General features: G+C 42.2%; 5 protein-coding genes across 5 annotated transcripts; 3 read left to right on the top strand and 2 right to left on the bottom strand.

The window, feature by feature from the left end:
• Positions 1-1,026: 1,026 nt before the first annotated feature.
• On the top strand, positions 1,027-2,497 carry PKNH_1143000 (uroporphyrinogen III decarboxylase, putative; the record flags this gene model as incomplete). The annotated part of the gene is made up of 2 exons (XM_002261566.1): positions 1,027-1,198; positions 1,425-2,497. 2 exons carry the CDS (start codon positions 1,027-1,029, stop codon positions 2,495-2,497), a joined length of 1,245 nt encoding a protein of 414 aa, XP_002261602.1.
• Positions 2,498-3,006: 509 nt separating this feature from the next.
• PKNH_1142900 (EXS family protein, putative) lies at positions 3,007-6,929 on the bottom strand (the record flags this gene model as incomplete). The annotated part of the gene is made up of 13 exons (XM_002261565.1): positions 3,007-3,039; positions 3,202-3,267; positions 3,422-3,484; positions 3,594-3,650; positions 3,845-3,905; positions 4,062-4,196; positions 4,300-4,389; positions 4,544-4,616; positions 4,736-4,773; positions 4,975-5,082; positions 5,194-5,460; positions 5,702-6,027; positions 6,339-6,929. 13 exons carry the CDS (start codon positions 6,927-6,929, stop codon positions 3,007-3,009), a joined length of 1,908 nt encoding a protein of 635 aa, XP_002261601.1.
• A 1,036-nt stretch (positions 6,930-7,965) lies between these two features.
• On the top strand, positions 7,966-9,378 carry PKNH_1142800 (4-hydroxybenzoate polyprenyltransferase, putative; the record flags this gene model as incomplete). Its single annotated transcript, XM_002261564.1, has 1 exon — positions 7,966-9,378. The coding sequence occupies one exon, from the start codon at positions 7,966-7,968 to the stop codon at positions 9,376-9,378; it is 1,413 nt and encodes a 470-aa protein (XP_002261600.1).
• A 244-nt stretch (positions 9,379-9,622) lies between these two features.
• On the bottom strand, positions 9,623-12,517 carry PKNH_1142700 (spindle assembly abnormal protein 6, putative; the record flags this gene model as incomplete). The annotated part of the gene is made up of 5 exons (XM_002261563.2): positions 9,623-9,675; positions 9,839-9,882; positions 10,020-10,134; positions 10,342-10,434; positions 10,522-12,517. The coding sequence occupies 5 exons, from the start codon at positions 12,515-12,517 to the stop codon at positions 9,623-9,625; spliced, it is 2,301 nt and encodes a 766-aa protein (XP_002261599.2).
• A 4,828-nt stretch (positions 12,518-17,345) lies between these two features.
• PKNH_1142600 (conserved Plasmodium protein, unknown function) lies at positions 17,346-25,358 on the top strand (the record flags this gene model as incomplete). Its single annotated transcript, XM_002261562.1, has 1 exon — positions 17,346-25,358. The coding sequence occupies one exon, from the start codon at positions 17,346-17,348 to the stop codon at positions 25,356-25,358; it is 8,013 nt and encodes a 2,670-aa protein (XP_002261598.1).
• Between the last annotated feature and the right edge of the window lie 11 nt (positions 25,359-25,369).

Genomic DNA, 25,369 nt, shown 5'->3' with positions numbered 1-25,369 from the left:
GGCGTGGTACCAAGTCCGGTGGATTTGTTACCCCTTCGATATTTACCCGTGCCGTGTTTCCTTCGATTTATCACGACTCGATAATCCACCTGTTGGTTTCTTCCCTCTCTGCGTGCCTTGTTCTAACCCTCGGCTTGGCCAGTTTGCTCTAAATTCATTTCTGCGAGCCCCCAATGGGTACCATTCCTCGGTACTGCAAAGCTCTGTGATTGAGGAACGGGAGGCACTGTCACAGAGGAGGTGATGTTATAGCTCCTCACGGAAGTGTAAGCAGGCGCGTTAACTTGTACCTTCTGCGAACACGCCCTCCCCCTCCAAGCGCTTATGCGTGCACATGTGCCGACAAGCTTACACACATATGGTATGCATTCATGGCCCTTATCAGGTCATTTACTTTCCCTTCGCGGAAGGAATAAAAAGGAGAAGTGGAAACATGTAGGAACCTCTAACAAGTGCGAAGTCGTAACAATTGAATTTATGGTGGGTTAAAAAAAAAGAAAAAGAAAAAAATGCACTGATGTTTTGGGCTCGTGTTTTTCGCTGATGTTTGTGGTTTGCGTTTGCTCAATGGTAAGCTTGGCATGCTAAAAGTGCGCTACATACCGGGGGAAATAACATGGTGTAAACGTAATGCGGTGTAAAAGTTACGCGGTGTAAAAACTACACGGTGTAAAATATTTTTCCTTCGGAAAGTGCCTCAATGGGTGTATGGGGGGTGAGAGCTCGTTGCAGAAATACTCACGCGGAGATTTTTTTTTTTTCTTTTTTTTTTTTTTTTTTTCAAGTTGATAAAATTCTACATTGATTTTTTTTCTTGCGTTGCCACGTTGTTTTCCTACTTTTCTACTTCTTCCTCCTGTGGGCATATAATCCCCCCTAGTTTGATACCCCCCTAATGGAAATGTATACGCATGTTGTATCATTGTAAAACCATTTAGAAGGGCATCGTCTATCTCCCCCCCCCTTTGGTAATTACTGAGCTATTCTGACCTGTCCTGGTAAGTCACCGTCGCGTGCACCCTTAATATGAAAGCAAAGTTGGTGTGTGCCTTGAGCCCTTTTTTCCTGTGCGACATTCTCTTTTTCATCCACAACAAGAAAGCCCCATTTGGCTTGTTCAGGATGAAGCCCAATGCTGCGAACTGGGATGCGGACCAGATGGAGGTTTTCGTGAGACCGGAAAATGCCAACTATCAAGGTATAGCTAGGGGAACAGTTCGGTGGAACTTGTTCATTCCCGGATGCGCGTCAATATGAAGCGAGTCTCATCATTAATAACCTTGTCCCGCCTAAGAACCACAAAATACACACACCACGTTTTACAACTACATATACCATGTTGGTACTACTACATATACCATGTCGGTACTACTACATATACCATGTCGGTACTACTACATGCACCATTCTTATTACCACCTTAGCGTTCGGGAGGCCGAAGAACGACCTGGTGCTCCGCGTCATCGAGAACAAGGATACGGAAAGGGCACAGGAGAGGATCCCCGTGTGGTTCATGCGCCAAGCCGGCCGCTATCTGCCAGAGTACCGCGAAATGAGAGCCAAGTACGACTTCATCCAGATGTGCCAGAATCCACATCTCTCCTCCGAAGTTACCATCATGCCTTTCAAGCGATTTTCATGTGACATGTTAGTAATCTTCTCCGACATACTCATCATTTTTATTGCCATGGGCATGCATGTCCAATTCGTTGAAAATGTTGGGCCAAAATTCGACAAAACTGTTAGCTCCTTTGAGGAATTCCAAAAGCTAATTCCCCCACTGGAACAAATTATAAAAAATCTCCACTATGTTTATGATTCCATCAGTTTGACCAAGCATAAAATAAACAATGCAGTTCCCCTTTTAGGATTTGCGGGTTCACCATTTACTCTCTTTACCTACCTTACCAAAAATAATAAGAAGACATATGAAGATACCATTCAAATGATATACGAACGTCCAGGTGATGTTCATAACATTTTGAATAAGTTAAGTGAGGTGTGTGTAAGTCATCTGATCAACCAGATTGACAGTGGAGCAAATGTTATACAACTCTTCGAAAGCAATGCAGATATTATAGATACAAATTTATTTTGTGATTTCAGTTTGTTTTATTTAAAAAAGGTTATCAACATGGTGAAGAAATTACGACCTCATGCATTCATCATTTTATTTCTCAAGGAAAATTTCCATCCAGATGTGAAAGATCTGAACATCGATGTACTCTCCATTACACATAAACAACTAGCTGCTAATACATCAACTTTTTACTACAACTTATTTGACGGGAAAATTATTCTGCAAGGAGCTTTGGATCCACACATAATGCTCGTAAATGATGAAAACCTCGTGTCCAAGTATACATGCCAGATGGTTAGTCAAATAAGGCACACAAACAAGTACATTGCAAACTTAGGACACGGGATGCTACCCGGTTCAAAAATAGAAAACGTGCAGGCCTTTATCGACACCGTGGGGGGGTACTTCCCTGCGTAGTTCTATCGGCCCGCCGCGGTTTACATTTGTTTGTCCCATTTGATCATCCATTCGATCATCCATTCGATCATCCATTCGATCATCCATTCGATCATCCATTCGATCATCCATTCGATCATCCATTCGATCACCCATTCGATCATCCATTCTATTGTCCCATCTGCTAAAACATTTTTTCCCTTTGCCCCACGTTCACTTGGGTTTATCCAGCGTGGCGAATTCACCACAACGTTTAAAAAAAAAAAAAAAAAAAAAATTCCTGCTATTTTAGCAGTTATATATTTACGAATATTCTCCAAAATGAAGCGAAGAAAAAAAAAAAAAAAAGGCGAAAAAAATGTAGGCGGGGATGATTAAGTAGGAAACCCACTAAGGATACAGACAGTGAGACAGACCAAACAAATATCAAGTGTTTATGGGGGGCAAAAAAAAAAAGGCGAAAAAAAAAAAGACGAAGATAAAATGCAAAAAGTGTGCGAAAATTTAAGCAAAGCAACGGAGGGAAAGCCTCAAAACTTCTTCTTCTTCGTCATTTTTGGCACCTGCGGAGAGGGAGGAAAAGAATGCTATGATGAAGGAGGTTCACATAGCATAAAAAAAAAAAGACGACCTACACACCGCAATCGAATCTGAAACAGAAACCGGGACTCCCCTTTGAGATTTAATCCTTTTCCTTTTCTTCTATCGACCTGTTGGGGCCTTACCCATAGTATGGATCTGTATTTGGACGCATTCGTCACATGTTCATTCTCCAGGCGAAAGCAAATCCACTGCGGGGAGGGGTGAGTGGGTGGTACGGTGGTAGGTGGAACGGTGGTAGTGGTTGGGAAGAGGTGATTTTTACTTGCCTTTGCAACCGGTTCGTGTCATATACATACAAAAGCCTGTGCAAGGACGTACGACACGACCGCTTAGTCTGCCTACAATTGATCGCCTGAGGACTTCGATGAACATCAAAACGAAGGTTATTAGGAAGGCGTCTATTTCCTGTGGAGGGGAATGTAAGTTCATTTGAAAGGAATTGCATTTTTCTAACTTTCTTTTTTTTTTTTTTTTTTTTTTTTTTTTCTGCAATGTGCCATTTGCACGGTGATACCTTATTCTGGAAGATGGTAATGGGCATGAGGGTGACGGCCCACGTCAGCCTGAAGACCTGCGTCGAAGGTGGTGAAATGGTGATGTGTTGGTTGTGTTGATGTGGTGATATGGTGATGTGGCGAAATGGTCAAATGGAAAAATGGTGAAAGGAAGACACGCAGTGTTGGAGAGGAGGTAGGCGGGGCACACCCCTCATCCTGGGTGATCGAAGTCTCGCCAATCTGCTGAAGTCGCTGCGGTGTAGTTTACCAAATTTAGCAATCCGGCAAAGTAGTAGTAATGCGGGGGGTACATCAAATTGTTGTTTTTCCTGTAAAGGGGAAAAAAAAAAAAAAAAAAAAAAAAAAAAAAAAATTGGAAAAATCTCCCCCGAAGCTGTCAACCTTAGCTTTGTTTTTCCTCTATCATCAGGGAGGAGATATTCCTCCCCTTGACTTCAACTAAAATTCCATCCCGTTGCTCTCACCTTAATAAATAATTGTACTCCTTAAGGAGCCCCCAATCACAGTACAAGTCCCAAAAATACATGTACGTGGATCCCACAACGTAGGCGCAGATGAGGATAATTTTGCTCGTGTTCGCGCCCAAGCCTAGATAGGCCCTGTGATTTGGGTGGATAAGCAGTCAGTGTGAAAAGGTGAAAGATGAACATGTGGATAAGCAGTCAGTGTGAAGGTTCCTCTGACAAGTGCTTGTATTCTCACCAGTTAAAGGATGTGCATATCACGATGACAATTCCGGACAAGTACTTAAGCATGTTAAAAATGTGAATTTTTTCTCTCTCGTTGTTGTATCTGCGAAGAAGGGAAAAGTCGTCCTACATGTAGAGGGGTGGTCAAATTGGGAGGGCGGTGTAGGGAAGCTACATCGACCAGTTCAGCGTGACAACTACTGCTCCATTTTTTTTATCCAATGTTGCTCCTATGGATGATAGCCAACTTTCCGCACCTGATTAAGCATTGACAGAAGCGGAAATAAAAAGGGAGCCCCACGAAAACGGGGTTGATATAGCCTTCCAATACTGCAGGGGGGAGAGGAGAGTGGGTAGGTGGTCAAGCGGATGGTCCAACAAAGCGAATTCGCAAAGACGGGAGGCGTTGCCCCTCGTGGGCACTGGCGCCCCTGTGGAGCTTCACATACTTGGACATTTCGCGGGCGCATTTGTTTTCATTCCGTTTCTGCAAAATGGGGTGAAGAAAAGGGGGCATAAATATGACGTAAATATGACGTAAATGTGGTATTAAAATGGGGTGTTAAAATGGGGTGTTAAAATGGGGTGTTAAAAGAGGCGAAAAATGGGCGGAAAATGGGCGAAAAATGGGAGAAACACTTGGCCACGAGGCGTTGGACCACGGTATCGCACCAGCCCTCTCACTTACAGCAAAAAGCAGACGAAGTACTGGACATCTGAGAAGGTTTTCGATAGGCTTGTGAGGATGTCCCCGATAATGTTGTCCAGGAGGTTGACGCTGTTGACGAGGAAAATACTTTAAGAGGGGAAGAAAAAAAAAAAAAAAAAAAAAAAAAGTATGTTGAGTGATGAAACATAATAGAAGAAATTGTGTGCGAGCATTCAGTTGATGACTGCTCCTACTTACCCGCTCGACAAAACGCGCAAAAAGGAGGAGAAAACAAAGTTGGTTTCCTTATACTTGTAAAAATTAACGGGGATAATCGTCGTGCAGAAAAGGAGAATAAAAAGGATGACAACGTGGAAAAGTATGTTGGAAAAAATGTTAAGCTTGAAGAGAACGTCCAGTAGGAAGACGAGCAAGGAGAGCGTCGTGAGGAAAAGGAGGAAGATGACTACGTTGATCAGGTAGTAGTATTCGTCCACGATTATCTTGTTCAGATCGAGGATGTACCTGGCGGGGGGGTAGAATGTGTCATCACACGTAAATGTTGTGCACTCAAAATGGGAACACTCAACATAGGAACACTCACAGTAGGCACACTCAAAATAGGCACACTCAAAATAGGAACACTCACAGTAGGCACACTCAAAATAGGCACACTCAAAATGGGAACACTCAACATAGGAACACTCACAGTAGGCACGCGCAGAGTAGACGCACGCGGAGTAGACACACAAATGTTCTTCCTTACGTGAAGTTGACCCCATACAGATGCATGAACAGAAAGGAGCCGAAAATGAAAAGAAAGAAAAAGTTTAAAATGTATAACAGCCTATATATGGGCAGGATGGACAAAATAGTGTTGACGTTTATGTTGTTCTTGTTCAGGTAGAGTAATATGATGGTGTTGATAACGAGGATGATAAGTATGCCACAGAGGGTATAGAGGATTCCTCGATATTTCCAGATGCTCTCTATTTTATTCTTGATATAAATTTTGAAGTTTAAAAAGTCCAACTTCTCACAGTTGTCTCCTCTTTTCTTCTGGATGGACAGGTAGGTCGACTTGATTTTTGCCTGCACAGGTGTGGTGTGTGTGTGTGTGTGTTTGTTTGTTTGTGTTGTGGTTGTGTGTTTGTGTGTTTGTGTGTTTGTGTGTTTGTGTGTTTGTGTGTTTGTGTGTTTGTGTGTTTGTGTGTTTGTGTGTTTGTGTGTTTGTGTGTTTGTGTTTGTGTGTGGGGGGTAATAAATTAAGAACGATGTAAGGAAGGTGTACGCAGTTACAAAGAAATGGTGGGAAATAGTGCTTGATAAATATACAGAAAACACTTTCATAAAGAGAACACTACAAAAATGGGCACGAAAAAAAAAAGACTCCTCCCACGTACATTGAATTCCTCTTCACGGCTTATCTGGTGCAACGTATTGCAATACTTCTGATACAAGTCCAGAGAAGTTGTGAGTTTCTCTTTTTTATTTTTTTTCTTCAATATTTTATAAACGGAAAGAACATTAATGTTAAGGTAGTTGTTAAGGATATCAAACATGTTATAAATGTGTAGACACTTGGTCTTCATTACATCCATATCCTTCAAGTTAATTTTGTCACTCATGAGGAACGTTTTTATTTCATTCACCTTATCGTTAAGGTAGTTGAATTCCCGCTCATAATGTTCTATAACCATGTTAATATAACTTTGTAGCACCCAGAAAAAGAGGTACGTGTAATCGATATCTCCACACTCTACATCATCATATTTCCCCCCTTTTTTATCTTTACTATTTTCACCTACATTATCAGAGGTTAGTATGTTACACACTTCCAGAACATCATTGTTGTTTTTTTCAATTCGCTCATATAAATTACATATTTCTGCATTCTTTTTCCTTTTAATAATTTTTTTCAAAAACTTATAATCGATGTATTTGTCTTCCCATGATTTCACCTTCAGATGCTTTAGCTTCTCGGCGAACTTCATTTTGTTGATCCCTTCTTCCAAACGTATTTGGAGTAAGGGTCTTGGAGGCCCTAGCTCTTTCCTTTTTTGGCGTGCTTTGTCTCTGTTGCTTTTCACTACACCGACGTTGAATTACTTGTCATCCCTGCGTTGGGCAAACATGTCAGCAGACAAGAGGGGGTAAAAACCCAATCGAATGCTATCAGAATTTGAAGAGAACCTGCGTCGTACCTGCGTCGAACCTGCGTCGTACCTGCGTCGTACCTGCGCCGAACCTGCGAGTAAGCCAATGCAGTCGGAGCAAACCCCTTCCAATGCGTGGCCTTCACAACGCCGTACAAACGACTTACCCGTTATGAGGTTGCCGGGGCCCACGCGCGCAGGCACAAAAGAAGCTTATCAATACGTTCCTTTGTGACCATGCCGCGGGATTCATTTTTTGCTCGATGCGTTAAAGCTGCATGCGGTATTGAAAGTGGGAACAGGTGGAAAAGTGATGGTGAAATGGGGGAAATACAAACCGAGAGGGACATCACAGAAAAGTTAAATAGAAATAAAAAAAAATGTAGTGCGAGGGAAAAGCTAGACGAGAAAAAACGGGACGCAATGAAAAAAAAAAAAAAAAAAAAAAAAAAAAAAAAAAAGGCGATACCCAAAGCGCGGCGAAACGAACAGGGAGTGACCACGAGAACAATGCCGCAATAAATATTCCTCTCCCCCCCCACACAATGAGGCAAAATCAATCCAAGCGCACATTTTATCAGTTGATGGAAAGCTCCAACGACTTGCCTCCATGTCGCAAGTGTGCCGCGCAGGTATGAGCAAATGTTGACAATGTCATGTGACCAGAGTGACGACTTCGCGGATGCACCAATCGCAGTTACCGCTGTAAGGACGCCAAGGTTGAAAACATACCATCCATATTTGTCAACCGGAGGAACGATTAATGAGGGTAGAAGGGATGCATGTGAATTGGAGTTACCTCCTCAACAAAAGGGGGAGCCTGAAATGGGCCCAACGGAGTAGCCCTCGCCCCAGAATGGGGGCTCTGCAAACAATGCGCAATCTGTCCAAAGGTCTCTCATCGATGAAGAGCATTCCTGTGAAGGGAGTAAATCCCATATTTACTCTCAACGCAGGAAAAGCGAAAAAGTCGGCCTTTCCCCCAACGTGCAATGGAATGGTCGATTTATGCAGAAGAAGAACTCTTCCTGGAATTGCGTCCACGGGGGTCGATCACACAGGAAGTAACCAAGGTAAGAATAATTTCAATCGGGAAAGAGGTATGATGATGTATCGTTACTATTCTGTCAGTACTCGTGATGGACATAAATCACAGAGGGTTAAGCTTAAGGTGGATCGAAGCAACGACATGGACAACCCAGGAAGTTACCAGCCTAATGATACCTCTAACAATCGCAGTCCAGTTTGTGACAATTGGCTGATGGCAATCCCACTCCCCAACAAGGTGAAGCAAAACCTAAGTGCGTATATAACGCTATCTAGACTTCACATTCCTACAGGGGTATACCTTCTCCTGAACTCAGCCCTGTACGGTTACTTCCTCACCCTCCCCGTGGAAAATCTATTTATCTCCCCAGGGAATGAACTAAATTGGGAGTTCATATCCAAGATAGGAAGAGACCTGGCCCTCTTCACCTTTGGAAGTATCAATAGCCGTATCGCTGGGTGCATAATTAATGATCTCCTTGACAGAAATTTTGATAAGCATGTTGAAAGAACAAAAAACAGACCACTAGCAAATAACAGCGTTACTACAAGCCGAGCATTTACGTACCTAGGTATCCATTCCGCATTGTCCCTCCTAACCCTCTTTCAGTTTAGTAGTCAAACCATTTACACAGGATTAGTGTCGACCGCATTCATCATTTCGTATCCTTTAATGAAGAGAATAACTTGCTATGCACAGGTCTATTTGTCCATCACCTTTAACCTTGGCTTTTTAATTTCTTCCAGTGTGAATGTACAGCTAGCTGCAAATGTATTTCCTCTATGTGTCAGCTTCTTACCTTTGTGTTATTTAACCATTATATACGACACCATATATGCTCACCAGGATAGAAAGGATGACATAAAGTTGAATTTGAAATCATTGGCTATAAAATGGGGGGATAACACATTGAAGTATTCCAAGCTACTAGCTATTAATATGATCTATCTCTTTTATTTGTCTGGCTACCTCTTCGATATGCATTACTCCTACTACGTCATGTCGACTTGCAATGTGCTTTACTTGCTACATTGCATTAAGGGGATTTCTCTGCATGATCGGGAGAAGTGCATGGCCTTCTTCAAGAACAGCAAGAATATTTTGATACTCTTTGCGCTCTCCGCGTTTGTCGCTAAGGGGTGTCAAGCGTACCAGAGGTGGGAGGAGGGAACCCAGAAAGATCATCTCACAGGGAGAGAAGATACTCAGAAGAGAGAAACGCAGGAAGGAAGCATCTGATACTTGCATCGATACAGGGGGTGTACATTCGAATGATTCTGCCGCGCGCGTCGGGCATGGAAGTTGAACACAAAAACAAGGGACGACATATGCGGCGGAAAAAGTGGACACGCAAAAATTACGATTAAAAAAAAGGCACTTAAAAATTAAGATGAGGTTGATCGCCAGGTTGATGGCTGCGCAAAGTCAAGACGAAAAAAAAAAAAATTAAAGTACTGCTCACGAGGAAGTATGCAGTGGGATATCAAATTCCGGGGGGGATAAACTTCACCGGCTTACTGTACCTATCATTGATGTCTGTTAGTGGAGAGGAAAAAAAAAAAAAAAAAGAAAAAAAAAAAAAAAGGGGGGATAAATATAACGGAAAAAAGTGCTAAGGAGTCATATGTGCATGTATTTGTATGTGTGGTTAAGTGTTTTCGTTCCGTGGTGCCTCATTTGTGCATGCTTGTTTGCATACCCAGGGTGTCTATTTTCCCATTCATTAAATTCAGGTTCATGTTTCTGTGAGGGGAGGAAGGGGATATGCGTTCGTGTGTGTATGCGTGGGTTGTACAGTGGAGGTGTTGGCGCTCCATTTGTTGACATTTCGTTTTCTTTGTTTTCCATTTCGTTCCAGTTTTTTTCCCTTGATGGCCTACCCGTCCATGCGGTACGCGGGGCTCGGACCCGGCGTCGTGGAGCTCTTCAAGTTTGCTTTCAACTTCGTGAACAAGTCCTTGTCCAGGAGGTTCGTGTCGACGCGGAAGTTGGCACCTGCAGGGGGGCGGACCACAAAAAAAGAAAAAGAATCAATCAAATCAATCAAATCAATCAAATCAATCAAACCAGTCAAACCAATCAAATCAATCAAACCAATCAAATCAATCGAATAAAATCAGGCAAATAAAATAACGGTAGAGAAAATTGCCAAGTGGGGAAAGTGCCCACTCGGTGCGATGAGCCTTTCCGCTTTTGCTTCACCTGGTACAACGTTCGGGGGCCCGCCCACGTTCAGCTTGGCGGCGTACATGTCCAGGTTGTTGTTGGTTATTTCCTTATTCAGGCGGAGGTTGACTGCGCGGGGGGGAGGGGAAAGCGATTTGTATACTTCACGCACGTTCAACTGATGATGGCCAACAATGAACCCTTCCGAATCCTCACCTTCCCGGGATATGCTCAACTCCTTGGCCATCTCGTCGTTGCGACGCTGCAGGGCGTCGACCTCCCTGCGGAGCGCCTCCTCCGCGGACTCGCGCTGAGTGAGCTTATCCTCCAAGGCTTTGACCTCTGCCTGAAGTTTTCCAATTTCATTCATGTTTTGCGAGCTGGCTTTCTCCACGTTCATATGCTCAATCGTCTTGCACTTCAGCTTGTCCTTCATCTTGCGTAGCTGTGTTTGAAGCTTCGTGATGATGTCATTCCCCTTGTTAATTTCGTCAATGGCGATGTTGATTTCTTTTTCAAGTTTTCCATTCCTGTCTTTGTATTTTTTCAGTTCGGTTTCCAGATTGGAGTTGCTAATTTTGATGCTTTCAAAACTGGAACTATTGGAGATATTACTTTCGCATTCCTTTTCATATTTTGTTTTAAGATTATTAAACTCAACAGTAAATGTGTTTTTATATTTTTCCAGTTCACATTTGGCACACTCGATGTCTTCCTTCTCCTTCAGGAGTTTTACAAAGTTTGCGTTTTTTTCTTCCAACTCATTTTTCAAATTTTTTACCTTGCCGTTCAGGTGAAAAATTTTTTGTTCATAATTTTGGTTCATTTCATTTAATTGTGTAAATTTATTTTTTAAATTTTCCACATCTTTTTTGAGTTCTTCATTTTCGGAGTTGAATTTTTCTTCTTTCTTTTCGATAATCCTTTCGTGTTCTTTTCTCAACTTGTTTATGTCGTTGTTTAATGTGTTGTTAAAGTCGCATTTCAAATTGTCAATATTTTTTTCCAAATTTTCAATCGTTTTTTGCAAATTCCTAATTTCGACAACGTTCTGACTGTTTTGTACAATTTCTTCATTCAGCTTGGTGATGATTTCCCCATTGTACGATTTTATATATTTTATATTATTGCACAAATAGCTAATTACGTTTTCATGATCAGCTCTCTTAAGCTGGAGAGACAAATGAGTGAGCTCTTTAAACTGATTAATTTCGACCAAATTGAGAACTGCACATTCTGCATTTTTTTCCTCGTTATCGTTGTTGCCTTTGTAGGCATATGGTCTATAGTAACTTGGATTATTACTTCCACCACCGTTGTATCCAGAGTTTATATGATTATTGTAATAGGGATGGGACCCACCCACCTTCCCCCCTCCATTGTCATTCCCACTGTTTCCATAATTGTGTGCATCCCGTTCGGTCATTTTACCACCCCCGTCCAGCATGAGAACAGCGCGCAATCTCTGGTCCTCCACTTTTTCACATTGCTCATTTTCGAGCACACATTCTTCCAACAGGTCGATAAATTTAAATGGAAATAAATCAAAGTTAATAACAAGCGTCTGTTCTCGTTTTATGCTTTCGTAATTTTCTTCATACAAATCTAGGTAATAAAAAAACAACTCATTTGTATCATCGGACAGCTCCAGCCTCATGTACTGCTTTCCCCCAATACTTTTGAGACTGTTAATTTTCACTGTTAACGTCTTTACATAATTATGTTTCGTTTCGCTTTTCATCAAAAACTTAATAGATTTGCAATAGAGCAATCCATTCTGGTCGTACTTATTGTATATAAAACTCATGTCTAAGTTTTTTTCTTCCTTGTTCGTGAGTGGATTCTTTACTGTCCCGTTCGGGTTGTTACTGCGTGTGACGGCGCTAGCCATTTCGGGCGCCTTTCTGGACACCCTTTCTGAAGCGTTCGCACTTTCCTCAGCCATACTCACTTCGCTGCAGCTAGGATGAGCTGTACAGATTATATTTATTTTGGGGCCTGCCACAGGGTATGCCCCTTTCCCCATCAAGTTTACATGTGGGATGTACATCATGGCCGAGGGATCATTTGGGCTGTCTCCATAGTCACTCCTCTTCTCGCTGCTGGCGCCATATGCGTGACAGCTGTAGTCATTTTCGTTCCCACGTGAGTCCCCATTCACACTTTCAGCGTGCGAGATGGAACACTCGCGATAATTGGGTCCTGAATTCATGTTGGCAGGTTCGCGTCCATTACAACCGTGCCTCTGGCGCGCCGCAGTGACGACCCGAACATTATATCCTTATCACTACGTGGTGGGATGATGCACAGGAGAGCGAGACTGAACAATTCCGTGTTGGAAATTTTCTCCACTACTTCGCTTCAACAGGACGCGCACGCGAGTATGGGGATCATGGGGGAAGCCGAGGAGGATACATAACTCCCGTTGCGATGAACAAAAGATGTTCCTTTTTTTTTTTTTTTTTTTTTTTTTTTTTTTTTTTTCCTTCTTTCACCTGACCCGTTCAGGCAATTTTCACCACAGTGCTCCGTCTACCGCGTTTGCGCACACATGCACATGAGCACGCGCACTTGTATCATCCCCTAGGGGCGGATACGCGCCTGCCCGTGTGAGCCTTTCTCACTTTTGGGGAGTGTGCCCAAGTTGCTGTAAACCGCGGCATGGAGTGACTCTTCCCGGTTGGGAGAAGTAGACCGTCAGTCTGCTTGCAGTTTGCATTCAAGCCAAGTGTGTGCGAAATTGCACGAAAACTCCACAGGGGGAAATAAAAATGTGCAAAGTGGGTTAAAACGGCGTAAAGTAAATAAAAATATAATAATAAAGTAAAAGAGCACTATGCATTATATACATGTTCATATGTATGTTTTTTTTTTTTTTTTTTCTTTTGCGCGTTTTTGGAAAATTACCCCCAAAGGTGAGATTCTCCTTCAAGCAGGGAGAGGAAATTTTCTGTGTGTTACCCTTGGGCAGGGTTCCCACTTGTGCACATGCGTGTATAAGTAGTAGGCGAAGCGCAGAGTGTCGGTAGCGCGCGAAACTGCCGCACTGGAAGAGCTATACGGGGAATTCAATGAGATGGGGACAATGATGGGGGGTATCACCGGAGAAGTGCAGCTTGCGCAGCGTGCCTCAAAGCGTAGTGCATTGGAAAAAATATTGCAATCGCAAATTTGGGAAAAAAAAAAAAAAAAAAAAAAAAAATCCTGGGGAAAAGTAAAATTATGTCTAAGGTCCTGTTTATGGTCTCTCCCCTGCCTTTTGCAATTCTAACAAGGGGATAAAAGTTGAGGATGGAAGGATATACCTTTTCCGCGGGGCTCCTCCTTTTTTTTCAAGAGCATATTATGCAGAGAGGCAAGAATAAAAGCGAAAAAAAAAAAGAAGGAAAAGAAAAAAGGAAAAAAGAAGAGTGTACCCTAAGCCCAAGCGCACTGCTAGTGGAACCGAACGGTGAATGTGCCTTAACGCATTCCTTTTTTTTTTTTTTTTTACAACACTATTGGTGGGGAATATTAGATGGTGAAGTCGGGCGGATATATATATGTTTTTTTTTTTTTTTTTCTCCATCCAATGGGTGCTCTTTTGGGGGGGAGGGGTATTCCCCAAATGTGTGCACAGCGAAAAAAGTTGAGCAGTAGAGAGACAACTGAGAATGGCCCGCTCATTTGCATTCCGCTAGGCCAATTCTGCCCCGTAACCGCTCGCTGCGTGCATTGGGCCCGACTGTAACGTTTGCGCCCCAAGTTTTGTTAAGATCTGTTCAAGCGCCATAAGTGCTTCAGACCAGGTGGTAACTTCTTTTTTTTTTTTTTTTTTTTATTTTAACGCCCCTGTGAGAGGGAGCCCTTTACACACCCGTGCGTTCACGACTTGACCCGTTGGTCGGTTATCCCGTTAAGCAGTGAAACGGCTAACCAGTTAAGCGGTCAAGTGGCTAACCCCTATGCACACACGCACGCATCTTATTCTCCCGCGTTTCCAGTTGGACAGGAGGAATATCGTCTAAATCTCATACCACGAGCTCGCTACCTCACTCCATGTATCGGCAACAAAAAAAAAAAAAAAAAAAAAAAAAAAAAAAAATGCGCAATTTTACCAAAACCGAAAAGACCTTTAATGACATGCACGTAGTGAAGAGCGCCCATGTTTTGGCACAGAATGTTACAGCAAGAATTGCTCACCCGGGGGGAAAAGAAAGGAAAAAAAAAGGAAAAAAAAAAAAAAAACATATAAACGAATATACACATAAACATATAACATGCAAACACTTTTAGATCTTGTACTAATGCAAGTGTGTGCGTCTGGTGACGACTTCACGGCTGTTACACAACACGCATTATGCATTATCCATTCGTTCTTGTCCTGCTCTGTCTGCTTTATTTTTTATTTCAACGCATTTTTTTTTTTCATCATTCCGCATCCCCTGTTTCGTGTACGCCCTTCCATAAGACCAGCGCGCGAGTGTGCAAAGTGTGTGTAAGCAAGTGACGTGTATCAAAGTATGCCAAGTATGCAAAGTATGCGAAATATTTTTTCCTAAATATTTTTAACATACGCACAAAGCATGTGTTAATATCCACCATACGAGGAACATAATTTCCAAAAAAAAACATTGTGTATATGCATGCATGCATGTATTTTTTTTTTTTTTTTTTTTTTTTTTGTGTACTCCCTGTCAACTAGTTAGCTTGTTACACATTTTTATTATTTTTTTTTTTTTATATTTTTTTCTCCTTTTTCTTTTCTGATTGGATTAATTAAATACGTATTCTTCGCATTGAATGAAAAGTTTGTAATAATTACATTTCTTGCGTTCGTTTGTTTTTTTCGTTCTGGAAGCCCGACCGCAACCGTGTTAAAGGTTTACTTTATGACCTCTTTCCCTGTCTCCGTCCAATCCATTTGTCAGTCCCTTTTTTTTTTTTTTTTACGTGTCCTTTTTCCCCTCTGTCCCGATTTGTTTTACCGGTTTGGCTAGTTCACTTGCGCTAACCACCATCTGCGCATCTTTTGTCTTTGTGCCATTACGGCCCGCCTTGCCCCACTTTGTTACCCTCAAAGGAGTGGAACATTTCCTTATAGTACGCCACCATTTGGAGAGCCAACCCGAATAGTGAATGCTCCACGTTTGTCCGATTTGTTAAGCGCCCCTTTAACATTCTGATATTCTGCTGCTTGTCTCATTTTACAAAACCGTATCCTTGCAATTGTGTTTTCCTGCCACTTGATATGTGTCCTTGTGCGTTTATAATTTGTTAGACGTCTTCGAAACGTATTTGCCAACGCACTGATTAATTGTTTTTCCTTGGAAGGAGCATTCCTAGCATGGTGACCACCAGACCAACATGTGCTATATATATCTACCGTTTGATCCGCTCACTTTGCCTCCCGTCCACCGATATATATATATATATATGTATATTTTTTACTGTGCATCTAAGCAAACGTGCAGTACGAATTACATGCCTAAATAGTACAGGCAATTTTGTTTTATTCATTGAAAAAAATTGAATTATCTTTCGGTGTATAGACCATTTGAATTGTTCATCCATTACAGGAGACCACCTTTGTCCACAGAATAGCTCTTGTTTTTAAATGAATAAAGCTTCTAGCATTGGATAATACTAATGCTCTATGTTGGTGGACGAAGAAGTAATTGCCTCAATTGGCAGAACAAGCACATCGTCCGTTTTGTTCATCTTTTCCGTGCAGGTTAATGTTAGTGCATGATGCCCCACGTGTGTTCTTTCTACGTTTTCTTTTTCCAACCATCCGCTCATTCTGAATAGCTCCATCGTCACAAGCCGCATGTGAGTGAAGCTACTTTTATATTTATACACACGTATATATTTTGACACATGTTCCCTTTAAATATTATTACTTTTGTTCTTAAGAATCCATTTTCCACTTGTCTTTTTATTTTTGCACTCCAAGTAACGGCATCCAATTACCTTTCACCTTGACTCGTTTTTTTTTTTTTTGTTCGCAGTTTGGTTTCCATACCTCCTTTTTGCTACGTTGCAAATACCTTCCTATATATATCTATATCTATATCTATATCTATATCTATATATATATATATATATATATATATATATGCATCGCTTTGTTAGATTATTCTACTCTGTCATCCGAAGAGGTGATTCCGCTTGAACTATCCCTTTTTGTTGCCATTCCCTTTAGCGTCCTCATCCGGGATCGCATAACCAGCCGAAGGAGTAAAACCGTGTGGAAACTCCATAACAGCGCCGCAGAAGCAGTCCACCCACGTGTACATATATATATATATATATTTTTTTCTTAATAGCGTGGGGCGCTTCTCCTTTTTAAGATTAGTATAGATTTGAGCGAAGAGGAAAAATTGCCTCGACGCGAAAAAGGTAGCCGGTTGGGTGAATGCCTGTGTGTATACTCACGTGTCTAAGCGCAACCATCACGACCACCCCACTGGGTCGTCCATTTTGTTAGCTTCTTTATACGACGCCATTTGTTTGAAATTCGTTGTGCTATCCTTTTTCGTACGGGATACGTCCTTCCCCCCAAGTACTACCTGTTAAATTAGGTAGCCAGGAAATCATTCTTCCGCTGTATGTCTACCTGTCATATGATCATCTATTTGTTGTTCTCTCAGTTCGCACGGATAGACACATTTCATTTGAATATCAGGTTTGTTTATCCACATTTGATCGTTGCACCATTTCGATGGTATATATATATTTTTTTTCTTCTTTTTTTTTTTGTACCACTCTCACTAGGGGAGTCCTCCCATTTATGGTAAATTGATAATCAGCTCGACTAACCTATTCACTGATCGCAGTAGATATAAACAAGAATAGAAAGAATTCCCATCTATATAGATAATAAAAGGAAAGATAGCAACGTTTTCCCCACTGAAAACCCCCTCCATCGTAATTAAATAAAACCACCAGACCAACCAAAGAGTACATTTCCGAAATATACACCTGTACGATAGCACCCCGTTAAGGAAGGAAAGACAAACTCAAGAGATCAACACCCTGTTAAAGAGAGAACCTGAGAAATGGCTATTTACGACAGTGGCGAAACGAACCTAAGTCAGGGGGCCTCTGGAGGAAGTGTCCCCCCCATGCAAAGCCAGAATAAACAGCACCCCATTAACGGCACGGCGTATCAAGGCATCCGAAAAAGGAGCACAGAGGATGATAAAAAAGGTTTACTGCCGATGAGCAAGATGAAGAATTCAAGTGTTACCTTCACCAAGTTGCATGGAAACGATAAGTACCAGGAGGAGGGTAAGAACTACTACTCGACTGTTAAGCAGACAGTGATTACTCCTGTGAGTAACCAAAACAATCGTATCGAAATGGATAGCATGGCTCATTCGTTTAATGATAATGGAGAATGGAGCCACATGAACAAGTTGGGTTTGCACAGAGAGGAGAGAAGTAAAAACTGCACACTGATTCAAGATCCTATCATTCGGAATACGGGTGGAAGGTCTTTTCATGGAGAGTACAAGACGACAAATGGCCCGAAATTGACAAGTACCTATCGGAAGGGAAGGAATTCTTATGCTATGCTTAATAGAGCAAACGAATTGAATTTTCCACCAGGGGGTAATAATGGCATGGCCGCTTGCAGCATGATAGGGGAGACCTCTCCTGGGTACGCAGAACGGTCTCTGGAGGAGAAGGTAGATGTATTGAACGGAGATGAGAAGACAAGCCAAATACGCACTCATGATGTTATGATGAAGGAGGTTAAGGAGAACCAGGTTTACAATCCAAAAATGGGGCTTAAACAAAATGGAGGAGAGCTTCATGGGCCGGCGCAACGGACAGAACAGGTCCTCATCAATCCTGGTGGAAACCTTCAAAAGGTTAAAACAAAACCCGCCTTTGATTCCTCCATCAAGCAGATTGAAGTAGAACCATTCGCCTCGCATAAGAGCATTAGCCTTATTAACAGAATTGACAATAGCGGCAACGACAACGACAACGGTAATGGCGATGGTAACGGTAACTGTAACGGTCATCGGGACGATTACAATCAGGTGAAATATTTGACCAAGTCCACGACGCGAGAAAAAGGAAACCTCGAGTTTTCCAACAAAAGGAAAAATTACAAGAATGGAGCTTACAATAGTTTCTCTACCCCCTATGAGCAGAGGTTAAGTATTTTGAAGAAAGAACCTCCCTCAAATCATGGAAATTTCACTTCAAGTTCCAAGGCGGACCAATCATTTGACAGGCCATTTTATGGGAAACGTATGGAAGGAGTGCCTACTGGAAGTGGTCTACTTACCAAGGTGAATATGCTCCCAGAACAGCGCAATATTACCCCATCGAAGGTGAATGACTTGTTATCCGTGATGAAGTATCCCGGGGAGATACCTTACAATGGAGTTTCCTCCGTAGGAAGTTCTGTTCTTTGCACTTCTCCCTTGTGCAGCCCCCCTACATTATTGTGCGCATCTGCACGACAAGAAGTAGGACGAACCTCGTTCATAGACTTGACAACGAAGCGATCCAGGGGGAATGTTTTAAATTCAGTATGCAGAGATGGAGAAGGAAGAAGGCGCATCCTACCCCAATCGAGTGAATCTATTGATAGTAATTCTTTCAACTATAACACAATCGATATGGAAAATTTATCCCCCGACATGAGGACATCCAATAGCTTGAATGTATGTCTAAGTCTTGGCTTAAAAAAGAGGCCTAAAAAAATAATGGGAGGAGGGGTGGTGGATGGATTTACGAGAAATAGCAACATGATGAATCAAAAAAATAACCCAACAACAGATATGTGCCTTTCCAACAATGCCAAAGGAAGCAGTAGGAAAAAAAAAGGAAGTAAAAATTTCAGTTTAAATTTATGTAGTTCTTGTCTGAACATAGATGATGGTATTTACCTAAAGCAGATAAACGAAATTATGAATAGAGATATTCTTTTTTCAGATGAGGATTTGCTTATCATTGATGAGTTAAGGAAATCGAGTATTCAGAATTCGTACGTTTTTAACAACATCAAAACTGTGAGTACTTTCCGCAAAGGAGGACTTACCTGGATCGTTTACAACAACCATGGTGGGTGGTATCCTTCTACAAAAACACAGAAGTTGGTGAGAGTCAATTATGACAAAGTAGATGCGGAGCAACAACCTTCCCTTCTAATCGGAGGAGACACTAATGATAATGAATGCGCTTACGTAGACTTGATCAAGAAAAATATTTTTTGCACAAACAAGTACATTATAGAACCTACTATTGAGAACACGTGGCTGAAAAAGGTCTTACTGATTATTAAAAAAGAGGATCTAGATCTAGATGCCTTTTTTTTTAAGCTCAAATATTATTTTTACAAATCAGTCTTATTCTTATACCAAGAAGGAATCAAATCGTATCTAGGAGATGTAGCGAATCAGATGAAAATTTACATCAACTACAATTTCTGGTCTGCATCGGAGGTAGCTTATATTTTGAGACAACTAACAAACCTCTGTAGCATACAAATTGAGGTGAGGGTGAAAGGAGAAATAGGGTGCGTTATCTATTTGAACAAGGAGCCTAAGGGATTCCAGGGATTTGTAGACAGTCACAACATGAATGATACTTTCACGAAGAAGGATTGGATTCTGTTACACAGGTTTGCCATTAAAATGATGAGATATAAAAGAGAGGCTAGTGAAAAGGATGGGAGCGATGTCGTGTCGCCAGCTCTTCTGGCCACTGGGGAGGAGAAACTTGTCGGGGTGGAAAAACACGGGGAGAAGCGTCAGAGCGAAAGTGGCACCACGAATCGAAGCACTGATGGATGCACCGCTCAGTGCGAAGATGGAAGGAATGACAACTTGTCGGGCGAACTGGTCGATGGAAGTGACTTGGCGCAGAAAGCTTCTTCTGGAAAGGTGGACTTTCCCTTTGTTGAGGACAAATCGGTTAGCGATGTTCCTATGGATCTGCTCTCCCCTGTCAGCGTGGCGCTTGCCACGACGCTGAGCGGGGTGGCCACGGAGGATCCTACCGAAGTGGCTACGAAAACGACAACCATTGTGACGACGAACATTCCTACCAAATTGACTATCGACGTGACTAACGATGTATCTGCGAACCCTCCCGCCGGAAGAAGCGAAGACGGAAGCGAGTGCATCTTCTGCTCATCGACCACTAAAAAGCTTAAATCCTACATGTTCAACGGAGGAAGGTATGCATTCGCTGCCAAGCTCAAGGAAGAAATTAACCACTTCAAGTCAAAGCGCCTAGGAGATATTATACACCTAGTACAGCTAGCTATACACAAAGGCATATTCGTCTATTCCCAAAGAATTCTTTTGCCTGTCTCGGCATGCGAAAAAAGTGCAGATGACCTATATCCAAAAATAAAACATTTCAATTATGAGCTTTGTGATACACTAGAAGAAGTGATGAAAATAATTTCTCTCTTGGTGGATCACAAACCAAATGGACTTGTTCTGGCACAACTGAAGCAACAGTTCATTCTTCAGTTCAAGAAGGAGCTGAACAGTTTGCACTTTGGTTATAAGAAACTTCAAAATCTGCTCCTAGCCGAACCGTTTAGTAAGCACTACAAGCTATATATCCCTAACTGCAACATGCACCGCACGCATATTCAGCATAAGAAGTACAAGATCCCGGACAACTGCAGGATATTCCAGAAGGAGAACATCAATGTGGGGTCCTTCCTTGAGTTCATCGACCATCACGAGGTCGACGGTTATTGCGCGGAGGACGAAGAGGATGAAGAGGATGATGGCATCGACAGCGATGAAGATGAAGGAAGAGGAGAAGAACCCGTGGATGAAATAGTTGATGCGAAATCGGAGGATACGGGACAAACCGCTAAGGACAGGGCTTCACTACCCAGAGGAAGACACACAAATGATTTTCTTAACCCATGTATGGAAATTGAAAAGGCCGACCACATACCATGCGGGAAAACTACCAAAATATCATACTTAGAAGTCGAATTAGAAAATCAAACAAAAGGAAAGCAACTCATTCAAATCGATAAAGATTGCAAAGAGAGTATGAAACATGAGAAGAGAACAGATGGGTTAATGAGCAAAGAAGAAATTATATCCAGGCATGAGGACCTAACCGACGAGACGGAGCAAATATCCGAGCAGATGAAAAAACAGATGACCGACCAGACCTGTCGCAACGATCCCTCCCTCTGCACCGAACAGGTAGAGACCTGCAATGTATCAACGAAATGGCAAACGAAAGGAGAAACGAATAAACCAAGGGAAATGAAAAAAAGGCAAGACCTCACCTACAGAAACTTGTGTAACCTCCCGTTGTTCATACAAGAAACAGTAGAAATGACACTGGAGAATGAGAAGGATGATGGATGTACATTCGTAGACATGGAAGATGTAGGTAATTTTTTTCCACCCCAGGAGGGATCCACAGGGCAAGATTCAGATAAGAGAAACGACATGCACCTTTCGATTTTGCCGCGAATATCGTGTACAGCAGAGGAAGGAATCCCCCAAACAGGTGAACAAGCCAATCCAAGTAGGGATGGAGAAGCTCCACCAGAAACTAGCATGCCCTCGCGTGGAGAGAACCCCAGTAGAGGAAGGAGTGTCCTCACTATGTTGTATCACATGGACCTAAATGCAGAGGATGCACACGCTGAAACGCTGAGGGCGATAACGGAAATTTTTTCTAATACCAAGGATCAGCTTGAAGGAAATCTCGCGGAAGACAATATAAATGAACAAGATAACATCTGGCACTACTCACTACTGTCTGATGACACGCAGAAGAACAACAACGTGGTCGCAACTCCAAAGAGAGCAATACTTCCCCCGATAGTCAACATTTGCACCTTAATTAAAAAGTACAAAAGGAAAAAAAAAAAAAACTACCAACTGTCTTTCGAACAAGGAAATAACAAAAGCGATATTTGGAGGAGCAAAATTAGCGACGAGGATGTTCCTCAACAGCATGATGATGAGAACCAGACGAATGACAAAAAGGCGATCTTCCTAAAGAATAATCTCTCAATGACAAGTGTTTTAAGAGATACGCCCACAGGATCACCAGAAAATAAATTTCTCCGTTTCAGGGGGGATTCTAAATTCCGTAATTTGTCTCACACTGTAGTAGATGTGGAGGGACCAAAAGTTGTTAGACCGCTTGGAAAAAATGGCATTTACGAGAAAGGAGCTTTCACCAGTGCGGATTATGCTGCCAACACGATGAGAGAAGACAACGACCAATTGAGTGAATCCCATTTGGACCTGAATAATGTCAGGCAGAATTATTTTCATTATATGAAAAAGAACCAAGGGGTAAATCTCGCTACGAGCTATCATTTGTCCAAGAGAACGAAAAGCTTTATTAAGGATTCCCCTGCGTCGGTGGCGGATGAGGGGGAAGTGATTCTTCGAGAAGGAGTATCTCCATCCCGATCGACCGTACAGTCCCCAAGGTATCTCCCCCCTTGTGCAACTACTAATGTGAAGCAAAACGGGCAATGTACACGATACGACAAAAAAATTGAACCCTTCGACATAGCGAGAAACCAACTGAGAGATAACAGAGTTGCTCAAAATAGCATCCTTCCTGGTGAACATTGCAACATTTGGGATGATGCTTGCCAGAAAGGAAAAAATGCAAAGGGGCATCATCAGTACAATTCCCAAACAGGGGATGATATTACTCCCTATGGAGATTATTGCCAATCGAATGATCTAAACTTGTGTGAACCTACTCCATTAGATACAGATAATGGGTTCATAGATGAGAAAAACTCATACGGAGTACCCCCGATGGGTAGCAGCACCACCGCATGTAGTGTGGAAAAAAAGTCTACTCCACCAGAAGGTAAAAGTGAAGAGCACCTCCCCATGGGCGAACAACAGGGGAATTATAATACTTATATTTTTGCCCAGGGGAAAAATAAAAAGATGCACAGAGGGGAGACCAAGTTGTGCAGGACAGAAATGTCGAGTAATCCAGATAGCAAAATGAAGGTTATAAAAAAGGAGCAGGTAGATAAGGACACGTCCATTTATACTATTCAGGAGAAAGTAGCTGAAGAGATAGAAGCTGAACCTTTTAAGAACCATGTCACTAACCAATGTGTAAATCGTCTCAAAGGTGAGGAGGTGGAAGAGCTCTCTCTTGATACGACTCCCTGGAGAAAAAACACAGATTTGTCAGGACTCGCCCAACATGGCACGAACAGTCTGATAATGGAACAAGATCACAACACGAAGGATAAAAACTGGGAGGGAGACCAGAATTATGAACATAACCGGAATGACAATTCCAATAGTAAACTCTACCATGTAGAGGGAGAATATGGTTTCCCGAGCAGTGGCGCGCTTTCGACTGAGAAGGGATCAGCGCAGCAAGGAGGAGACACTCATCATGCGCTGAGTTGTACGTACTTAAAAAAAACAGACTTTATGAAATGCGATTTGAACAGAGTAAGAGGAAAAACTGACAACAATAGCAACTCTACTACCACTACAACAACTACTATAGCAAATAACAATAACGGGGGAAGTAATAATTCTGGCCACAGCGACTCGATTGTTGATTACCACAGTGGAAACAGTAACACACAGATGGGAGATACCCCGGATAGAAGTGAAAACGGATACTATGTCCATAGCGCAGAGCAGGTTGGCCAAGAAAGTGTGGGCCCAAGTACAGAGGTGAAAACGGATGGACTGATTCTCCCCCTAAGCACCCATGTGGAAGAATCAAACAGAGGGTCAAACAAAGCGAACACCTATCGCCCGAACAGTGACCAAGTGCAGCATCAAGGAGAAAACCACAGAGGAGACACCCCCGCCAATAGCGTTACGCACAGTGAGCATAGTAACCATTATACTCGCCAGTACACAAGGCAATATGCCCACCAATATGCACATCAGTACGCTCATCAGAACATGTATTCCCCAAGCGACAAAAGGAGAGGCACATACAAGTGCAACGATAAGGAACGCGCATCAGGGAAGAGATCGTACATCCCCTTCGAAAGCAGGAACTCATTTACGTATGCCACTGCGTCTTATAGGGGAGGCGCCAACTTACGGGATGGATACAAAAGGGAAAATGACATGAAGAAAAATTTTTTAAAAAAAAACGAAATTGATAGCAATCCACAATTGGCAGAAGTTTTAAGCGTTAAAAATCATGGCACAGGAGGAGAAGGCCTCTTCTTCTCCCCCCCAAATGAGGGGAAAAATTATCGAAACTTTATTACTTCGATGAACAACGTAAAACAAGAAAAGTTACTGACCTCCAATGACAGCATCTTCTTTAACTACAGAAATGATAAAAGCGATCATGCCTTTAAGAGCAGGAGCATACTTAAAAGGAATAAATATGTTGATCCGAATGGGGGGTTCAATCAGGAAAGGAAGAAAAATAACCATAACCATAACCATCAGGTTTTTAACCCCCTGGAGGATGCATACCAACAACAGAGAGAAAGAGAAAGAGAAGGGCGCATAACTGACAACAGCTACGCACTGGTGGACAAGATGGACAACCCTGTGACCACCTACTTGGGAAAAACTCCTGACACGGTGCTCCACAAACAGAGCAGAGGCACAAAAAATCATTTCCTCCAAAGTAGCTATTTTCCGTACCATCAAAATAAAAAAAACGCATTCGTCAAATACGGAGATGTAGACACTTCCTATGGAAACCACAGAGAGCTGAAGAAGCCACAGTCCAGGAATTTTTTTAATTGTGCATCAGACACGGCAACGCCAGTTACCAATGAAGGTACTGCGAGCTTTGGAAAAATTTGCAAAATTAAAAATATTTATTCAGATCAATTTCCTAGAAAATATTTTTCTGGAGAGACAAAGAAATTTGGTAATTCCAGTTTAGGTTACTCGTACGAAAATAGGGGGAACGTAGATTTGCCTCCTGTTTCGAACGAGTACGTGAAGTTTTCGTCCCTGGTTAAGGGGAAGACTAGAATAAATGCGAACCCGAGCTTTGTGGAAAATGGGACGCTCAAAATGGGCAGCCAAACGCAGGATCAAGTGAGGGACCTCGCTTCCCTCAGTGAAGTTTAGGAAGGGGGGGG

This window comes from Plasmodium knowlesi, assembly GCF_000006355.2.
Source record: "Plasmodium knowlesi strain H genome assembly, chromosome: 11".
Lineage (NCBI taxonomy): Eukaryota > Apicomplexa > Aconoidasida > Haemosporida > Plasmodiidae > Plasmodium > Plasmodium knowlesi.
Note: the sequence above shows the minus strand (reverse complement) of the source record. Positions and strands in the feature narration are given on the sequence as shown.